The 9,979-nt window shown below is 40.6% G+C and overlaps 1 protein-coding gene across 2 annotated transcripts in view; it reads left to right on the forward strand.

Moving 5' to 3' along the window:
- Window positions 1-6,825, forward strand: part of LOC126213089 (potential E3 ubiquitin-protein ligase ariadne-2) — a 139,353-nt gene extending 132,528 nt beyond the window's left edge. For both annotated transcript variants that reach the window (XM_049940687.1, XM_049940686.1), the window contains exon 3: window positions 6,261-6,825. Coding sequence is in view for 1 of the 2 variants with exons in the window: in XM_049940686.1 (XP_049796643.1) it covers window positions 6,261-6,267 (7 nt within the window). In the remaining variant the exon portion in view is untranslated. The remainder of the gene's footprint in view (window positions 1-6,260) is intronic.
- The last annotated feature ends 3,154 nt before the right edge of the window (window positions 6,826-9,979 follow it).

Below are 9,979 nucleotides of genomic sequence, written 5' to 3' on the forward strand. Positions count from 1 at the left end.
GCCAGCAAAATCGTGTGCACAATACAGAACCCTCAGCGTAACATCACATGCATCAAAAATTTTGACGACCATCCTCCTCAGAAGAATTGAAGGGAATGTGGAATGCATGCTCACAGAAGACCAGTTTGGCTTTAGAACAGGGAGAGGTACGCGAGAAGCCATTATGGCCCTAAGGTTCATAATAGAAAAAAGAATGGAAAAAGAAAAGGACACCTACATAGCATTTGTTGACCTCGAAAAGGCCTTTGATAAGGTTGAATGGAAAAAACTATTCCAGATATTGAGGGAAACTGGAGCTAAGTACAAGGACAGGAGAACGATATGGAACATATACAAAGAAGAGGTGGCAATAGTGAGATGTGGGGAACACCAACAACAAGCAAAAATTAAACAGGGTGTGAGACAGGGATGTGCACTCTCCCCTGTCCTCTTTAATATGTACACACAGAAAGCAATGGACGAGGTCAGAGAAAAGTTAGGACAAGCTAATGGAATCAGGATCCAGGGAAAAATAGTTGATATGCTGCGTTTTGCGGATGACATTGCTGTCCTAGCGGAAAATGAGGAAGAATTACAAGTAGTGTTGGAGGAAATTGAAAACACTCTTGCTACACGGTACAACATGAAAATTAATAAGTCAAAAACAAAAATCTTAGTTGCAAGCAAACAAAATAATCAAGCAATTACGAATATAAGGCTGAATGGAGAGAAGCTGAAAGAAATACAAGACTTTTGTCTACTTGGGAAGCAGAATAACATCAGATGGTCGTAGTAGGAAAGATGTAATAAGTAGAATAAATCAGGCAAAGACTGCATTCTATAAAAGGAAAGGACTCCTCACATCAAATATGATAAGTCTGCCGTTAAGGAAGCGGTTAATAAAGACCTTTGTTGGGAGTGTGCTTCTCTACGGCAGCGAAACCTGGACACTTGGAGAGGACGAAAGAAGAAGGATTGAAGGATTCGAAATGTGGTGTCTGCGAAAGATGTTAAAAATTCCATGGACGGCCAGGATGACAAATGAAGAAGTCCTGCAGAGAGCGGAGGAAGTTCCAGTTCTTTGGAAGACGGTCAAGAAGAGGAGAGATATATGGATGGGACACATTCTGAGACATGAAAGTCTTCTCCACACTATAACGGAAGGCCTTGTGGAGGGCAAAAGGGCAAGAGGCAGACCTAGAAGAAAGTACATAAGCCAGATAGTGCAGGACCTAGGATGCGGAGGTTTCACGGAATTGAAGAGGCTGGCCGACAATCGCACTGAATGGAGAGCTGCTGCAAATCAATCTTAGGATTGGCAACTTAAGAAGAAGATTTCGACATGCGGATCATTTCACTCAGGTTTCCAGGTCGCTTCAATGACGAACAAATTTGGCCCCCCAATAGTTCAGACCTCAATCCGTGTGACTTTTTTCTTTGGGGGTACCTAAAGGAAAAAATTTTCCCGAAACGTGCACGTGCTGCAATGGAGCTCAGAAGGCTTATTCTTCGAGCTTGCAGTGAAATTACGGAAAACATGTGCCGTAGGGTAATCACTAACTTCAGTGTTCGTTTGAAGGAAGTTAGGAAACGGAATGGTGGACATATTGAGCATGTGCTGAGTTACAACAAATCTCCATGGACGGCTCTTCATTGTAGTATATGTTCCTTTCAGATTGTATTGACAATAAAGTTTATATTCAAAAACAAAATGGTAACACATTTCGTGCGCCACCCAGTATATATTGTTTGCTGTTCTCAACACAGGCTCTCTAACTACAATGTTGGTAACCACAAAGTGATCAGCAAAAACGTGATGCCTGTAATTAAAGTTCACTGTGCCCACTCTGGTGGAGAATAAAAGTTATTGACTATTGAAGTTCATTTCTCTGAGGATTTAGGATGATGTCTGGGATTCATAGAAAATGCGGTTTACTATAACGATTTTCACTATATTCTGAAAACGATAAAGAGTTAAATTACAGACAAATGATTACCCATATCAGCTATTGTAGTATCAGAGCTGTTCAGAGTCTATTGGGCGGATCCTATTATTCCTAGATAACGAAACTGGTCAATAATCGTTATCGATGTAAATGTTTAGAGTGAATGCTCGCCAAAATTTGTTGTTAATACTCATCAAACGCCACGCTAGTAATGGTAGAAAGTGTGCCCTGCGGCAACACGTGAAATAATGACATATACCAACTGAGAATAAATCACTGAAGTTGTTCCGTTATTAACTCTTTACCCCAATGTGAATTCACTGTAAAGTGCATATCGAGTTACGTAATACGGCATCCGAGGCTGTTCCTTGCAACTGAACAAACGTGACGCGGCTTCTGACACAGAGTGTGCGCTGATATGAATCTAGAAGAGAACTGGACCCTACTCTAGCTCGCACGCTCTTATTTATACAGGGCTATTACAAATGATTGAAGCGATTTCATAAATTCACTGTAGATCCATTCATTGACATATGGTCACGACACACTACAGATACGTAGAAAAACTCATAAAGTTTTGTTCGGCTGAAGCCGCACATCAGGTTTCTGCCGCCAGAGCGCTCGAGAGCGCAGTGAGACAAAATGGCGACAGGAGCCGAGAAAGCGTATGCCGTGCTTGAAATGCACTCACATCAGTCATAACAGTGCAACGACACTTCAGGACGAAGTTCAACAAAGATCCACCAACTGCTAACTCCATTCGGCGATGGTATGCGCAATTTAAAGCTTCTGGATGCCTCTGTAAGGGAAAATCAACGGGTCGGCCTGCAGTGAGCGAAGAAACGGTTGAACGCGTGCGGGCAAGTTTCACGCATAGCCCGCGGAAGTCGACGAGTAAAGCGATCAGGGAGCTAAACGTACCACAGCCGACGGTTTGGAAAATCTTACGGAAAAGGCTAAAGCAGAAGCCTTACCGTTTACAATTGCTACAAGCCCTGACACCCGATGACAAAGTCAAACGCTTTGAATTTTCGGCGCGGTTGCAACAGCTCGTGGAAGAGGATGCGTTCAGTGCGAAACTTGTTTTCAGTGATGAAGCAACATTTTTTCTTAATGGTGAAGTGAACAGACACAATGTGCGAATCTGGGCGGTAGAGAATCCTCACGCATTCGTGCAGCAAATTCGCAATCCACCAAAAGTTAACGTGTTTTGTGCAAACTCACGGTTTAAAGTTTACGACCCCTGTTTCTTCTGGGAAAAAAACGTTACAGGACACGTGTATCTGGACATGCTGGAAAATTGGCTCATGCCACAACTGGAGACCGACAGTGCCGACTTCATCTTTCAACAGGATGGTGCTCCACCGCACTTCCGTCATGATGTTCGGCATTTCTTAAACGGGAGATTGGAAAACCGGTGGATCGGTCGTGGTGGGGATCATGATCGGCAATTCATGTCATGGCCTCCACGCTCTCCCGACTTAACCCCGTGCGATTTCTTTCTGTGGGGTTATGTGAAAGATTCAGTGTTTAAACCTCCTCTACCGAGAAACGTGCCAGAACTGCGAGCTCGCATCAACGATGCTTTCGAACTCATTGATGGGGACATGCTGCGCCCTTGATGCCTCAGAACATGTCCTACCAACCGATCCCTTCTGCTGGTCAAGTTGTGGCACAAACTCCTCTTCTCCCCAATCCTATTCAGTACCTCCTCATTAGTTATGTGATCTACCCATCTAATCTTCAGCATTCCTCTGTAGCACCACATTTCGAAAACTTCTATTCCCTTCCTGTCCAAACTATTTATCGACCATATTTCACTTCCATACATGGCTACACTCCATACAAATACTTTCAGAAACGACTTCCTGACACTTAAATCTATACTCGATGTTAACAAATTTCTCTCCTTCAGAAACGCTTTCCTTGCCATTGACAGTCTACATTTTATATCCTCTCTACTTCGACCATCATCAGTTATTTTGCTCCCCAAATAGCAAAACTCCTGTACTACTTTAAGTGTCTCATTTCGTAATCTAATACCCTCAACATCACCCGACTTAATTCGACTACATTCCATTATCCTCATTTTGCTTTTGTTGATGTTCATCTTATATCCTCCCTTCAACACACCATCCATTCCGTTCAACTGCTCTTCCAAATCCTTTGCTGTCTCTTACAGAATTACAATGTCATCGGCGAACCTCAAAGTTTTTATCTTCTCCATGGATTTTAATACCTACTCCGAATTTTTCTTTTGTTTCCTTTACTGCTTGCTCAATATACAGATTGAATAACATCGGGGAGAGGCTACAACCCTGTCTTACTCCCTTCCCAACCACTGCTTCCCTTTCATGTCCCTCGACTCTTATAACTGCCACCTGATTTCTGTACAAATTGTAAATAGCCTTTCGCTCTCTGTATTTTACCCCTGCCACCTTCAGAATTTGAAAGAGAGTATTCCAGTCACCATTGTCAAAAGCTTTCTCTAAGTCTACAAATGCTAGAAACATAGGTTTGCCTTTCCTTAATCTAGCTTCTAAAATAAGTTGTAGGGTCAGTATTGCCTCACATGTTCCTATATTTCTATGAAATCCAAACTGATCTTCCCCGAGGTCCTCTTCTACCAGTTTTTCCATTCGTCTGTAAAGAATTCGCGTTAGTATTTTGCAGCTGTGACTTATTAAACTGATAGTTCGGTAATTTTCACATCTGTCAACGCCTGCTTTCTTTGAGATTGGAATTATTATATTCTTCTTGAAGTCTGAGGGTATTTCGCATGTCTCATACATCTTGCTCACCAGATGGTAGAGTTTTGTCAGGACTGGCTCTCCCAAGGCCGCCAGTAGTTCCAATGGAATGTTGTCTACTCCGGGGGCCTTGTTTCGACTCAGGTCTTTCAGTGCTCTGTCAAACTCTTCACGCAGTATCGTATCTCCCATTTCATCTTCATCTACATCCTCTTCCATTTCCATAATATTGTCCTCAAGTACATCGCCCTTGTATAGACCCTCTATATACTCCTTCCACCTTTCTGCTTTCCCTTCTTTGCTTAGAACTGGGTTTCCATCTGAGATCATGTTCATACAAGTGGTTCTCTTATCTCCAAAGGTCTCTTTAATTTTCCTGTAGGCAGTATCTATCTTACCCCTAGTAAGATAATCCTCTACATCCTTACATTTGTCCTCTAGCCATCCCTGCTTAGCCATTTTGCACTTCCTGTCGATCTCATTTTTGAGACGTTTGTATTCCTTTTTGCCTGCTTCATTTACTGCATTTTTATATTTTCTCCTTTCATCAATTAAATTCAATATTTCTTCTGTTACCCAAGGATTTTTACTAGCCCTCGTCTTTTTACCTACTTGATCCTTTGCTGCGTTCACTACTTCATCCCTCAAAGCTACCCATTCTTCTTCTACTGTATTTCTTTCCCCCATTCCTGTCAATTGTTCCCTTATGCTCTCCCTGAAACTCTATAGAACCTCTGGTTCTTTCAGTTTATCCAGGTCCCATCTCCTTAAATTCCCACCTTTTTGCAGTTTCTTCAGTTTTAATCTACAGGTAAGTATCTATAATAAAATTCTAATGTGGCTAGGTTCAATACTTTTGGCGAGAGAATTATTTTAGTTGTACTGCACGCAATAGGTAAGCTCTGAACTTGCCCTTTGGAGACACACTACAGCTATAGTTTTATAGCTACCTTTTTGAAACTTCTCACATCTTTGTTATTATAGCGTTTCTCCCTTCTACCTAAATCTAAACACCCTTGCTGTATCTAATCACTTACTTAATCTATCTTGCTTCTGAACTTTTAGGATACAAAAACAGACAATCATGAATTTCAACCAAAATATTACTTTGTGAGATCCAGCATGCTGTGCTGTACCATTAAATTACAATGAAAAAGGAATCTGAATATAAATTTTGAAGTCTCTATCTCCTTCCTGTTGCGCTGATGATTTTTACGTAAAGCGTCCAAATTTCGAAAACTGTTGAAGTTACTAAACTGAAACTTAATACGTGATTACTTTAGCATCATTCCTGACATGCTATTAACTTTTCAGATTATTTATTTTACTTTTAAGGTATTGTGCAACATTCGTCATGTCATAGCTAGTTACAGCGGACTACGCTGGCACGCAATGGAAAGCATATGAATTTTATATGGCATGAGTAGGCTGCTTCCTTACACTATATGTAGAGACTAACTGCTGTCGAGAAAACCGGTAAAAGTCTAGTCGTGTCAAGTGTGCCGTTAATGTAAAGCCAGGCGCTAAAAGGGTTGAAATTTTTGTATTTACACTTATAAATGTAATGTTGTGTTTGTATGTGCAGGGGATGATCACGCGCTGTAGTGGACTGAGCTGCAGCGGTCTCAGGGAGAGAAGATTTTATAGAAGAAACACCACCCACCTGTCTTCACTCGTGGAATAGTCTTAATTACGGAGACGACGATGACGACAGTGAAGATATTGTTGACAGTTTGCTGTGCTTCGTATGGTGCCTGTGAGAGATGGGATGTGTGGGAAGCTCTGAATGAGATTGCTGTGGTACTGCATAACAAATACTTGTCACAATGTTGACAGGGGTAGCAGTCTTTTGCTACTAAAGAAGATAAGTTTCCCATAATCATTTTTTTTTTGGCAGCTGGAAGATAAGAGTGTCTTACCAAAGAATGTCCACTTGTTAGAGCACCGGCAGATTCACTCGCTGTGCACCTACGGAATGCATCCTCGGTTTTCAGCCAGTTTCTTTTGCTGTGTTACTTTTAGTAAGGATCTCGTCAGACGCAGTGTAGTTTCTGTTACAGTTTTGTATTTTGTTTGCTTAACTATAAAACCTGAAAAACGTACATAATGTGCTTATTAGACTGTTTAATTGCCCGATTACTATACTTGCTTTCCTATCTTAGTGTTTTATGCTGTACTACCAGTTAGCACTTACTGTTATTTTGATGTTTTACCTCTTACACAGTTACAAAAAGAACTGTGCCTTAGGGCATTTTTTTATACCATTTTCGTATCTCTGTGACTGATGTCGTCCTGGGGAAAAGAAAGCTTTTACACGGTGCCATGTATGTAGATTGTATGTCTGTTGAAGGGGGTTTAGTCTTTCTTTGGAAAGGAAGAAAGTTTTAAGCTGGTGAAAACTGATATGAAGATGCCATTTTTTGAAACTGTGTGTTGTAATCCTATTCTGCAGCTGGAGCTGTTACTTTTAATTTAGTGACAATAATTTTTTACTAGGGACACTTCTGAATGCAGATGGCAATATTGCCCTCGAGAATGTAATTGGGGTAGCTCTTTGTGATTACTCACTGGCAGTAGCTTGAAAAAGCAAACGCATCCACAACGGTATAGTTTATCATTGATATTTTCGTATAAGTGATATCGTACAGAAATATAAGCTCTGTCGTACATTACTGGACATGAGGTTTGCCTGTTATGCGAAACACTGTTTTTTCCTAAGACCTCTACACCCATCGTAGGTGAGTTTTGTGTGTTCGTAGCTGTGAGACGTGAACATATTTTAAGTGATGACTAATCTATGAACATTTGTTTTGCATAACAGGCAGTCAAAATGATGAATATGCATTTTACATATTGTTATTTTCGTCGCCGTGGTCTTTATTATGGAGACTGGTTCGATGCAGCTCTCCGTGCTACTGTATCCTGTGCAAGCATTTCATCTCCGAATAAATACTGCAACCTTCATCCTTCTGAATCCGCATACTGTATTCATCTTTTGGTCTCCCTCTACAATTTTTAGCCCCCACTCTTGCCTCCAGTACTAAATTGGTGATTTCTTGATGTCCCAGGAAGTGTCCTACCATACTGTCCCTACATCTAGCCAGGTTGTGTCACAAATTTCTTTGCTCCCCAGTTCTATTCAGTACCTCCTCATTAGTTACATGATCGACCCATCTAATTTTCGGCATTCTTCTGTAGCATCACATTTCAAAAGCTTCTATTTTCTTCTGAACTGTTTATTGTCCATGTTTCACTTCCATACAAGGCTATAATCAACCAGAGGTGTCCGAACTTTTAGCTTGCCTGACCCAGATTGGGAGAAGATGAGTGTTTTCGGGCCCATAACTAACAGTAACCATTGAGAAATAAGAGAGACCATACTTAAGTAATTTAGAATTTATCATTATTCTTCATTCTAAAAAGTCAAGAGGGAATTAATTTTGCTAATGTATCAATATCAGCTTCAGTCAAAGTGGTTGCAATTACCAGGGTGTTCTCAAGGTGTCCCATCTGAGATCTTGATTCTATTTTTATTTTTTGTGTGCTTTACTCTTAAATAACTGTTCACAAACATAGAGCTTCCAAACAAATAAGACATATGTAATGTACAACTCTGAGCGGGTATGATTCGCAAAAGTCCAACAAAGGCACGTGATCAAATTTTTCTTTTAGTTGGGTGTCAGACTGCAATTCGATAAAGCCCATCTGCAGATCTGCTGGCAGTGTTTGTAATAGGTGTCACATAAATACAAAATATTTGATTATTTTTTTGAAAATCCTGAGATCGATTTTAAAAATCTTGCATCGTATGATAAAATATGGCTGCATATTTCACCCCATCTTTGGGATTATGTTTGGCCAGCATGTTGAAATGGAAAAAAATTGTTTGCATTTACATGTGCTTACCACAATTTCATTTGGATTGATTTTATTGTTTGAAACAGCGTATTGATACCTGTTTAAGTCATGTAAGTCAGCAGTCAAATCTACCAAAAATGCTAAATTTGTCACCCAGTTGGCATCGTCAAGTTCTGGCGAAATCTTTGTAACACTTGGTCTTGACTGAGTGACCTCATTTCTGTAAAATACGAGATACCGCCTACTCAGCATCCAGACTTCTGAGGAATTCCTGGAATTGACGGTAATTCAAACCGATATGAATCCAGTCGGCGGACTATTGAGTGAAGAAATTGAATTGAATAAAAGCTCATTTCTTTGCACCTATCGTCTGCTATGGTAGAAATTGCACACAGAAGTAAAAAGATTTCTTGAAAGCCCTTCGTTGAGACATTCATGTTCAACTGTGGATCTTACTTGTAGCAATGGAAATGATATCAAATTAACCTGCTATAACAGGCTTGTGGAACCATTAGATAGCAAACAACAGATAGCAACAATCCACTTGAAGATTTCTAACTAATAGCAACTTTCAGTAATAATAACTAGGATGGAAAAGGTTCTGTATCACAACTGTATAGAAATAACACAAAATTTGCTTGTATGTCAATAAATTAATTTCATTATATGTTTCTACATCTCTATTTGCACACGAGACTGACGTAGCCAGAAGATAACAGACCAGCACATCTGAGATTGTCTAGTGATACAAATGAGGCTCTTGAGGTTCAAGTACATCATGGGAGAATAGCATCGTATGGCAGGAGTTTCAAATTGAAAATACGTAATTCATCGTAACTTAACACGGATTCTCCCCATCCCTCCCCCGTCCCCTCCCCCAGTTGTACGATAGAACTCACTTCTCGGACTGCATCAATACTTGCGTCAGTCCACACGCAACCCACGGGTTGGACGCCTATGCTCTAGAAAAATATCTCCAAAAAAACCTTCCTACAATTAAATTTACGTCCAGAGTTAACAGCTTCCTCTTTTTGAGAAATTATTTCCACGGTATAGCAAGTCTTCATATTGTGTGCTCTCTACTTCATCCATCGTCAGCTTTATTCTGTTGCCCAAATAGCATAATTCCTCATGTTGTAATGTAATTCCATGAGCATCATCTAATTTGATGTGATCACATTTCATCACCTTTGTTTTACCTTTATTTATGTTTGTTTTGCAGTGACTCTTTGAGGCTGTTCCCATTTTATTTTTCACTGGACTCGCATTCGGGAGGACGACGGTTCAATCCCGCGTCCGGCCATCCTGATTTAGGTTTTCTGTGATTTCCCTAAATCACTCCGGGCAAATGCCGGGATGGTTCCTTTCAAAGGGCACGGCCGACTTCCTTCCCCGTCCTTCTCTAATCCGATGAGAGACCGATGACCTCGCTGTCTGGTCTCCTTC

This window comes from Schistocerca nitens, chromosome 11, assembly GCF_023898315.1.
Source record: "Schistocerca nitens isolate TAMUIC-IGC-003100 chromosome 11, iqSchNite1.1, whole genome shotgun sequence".
In the NCBI taxonomy this organism is placed as follows: Eukaryota; Metazoa; Arthropoda; class Insecta; order Orthoptera; family Acrididae; genus Schistocerca; species Schistocerca nitens.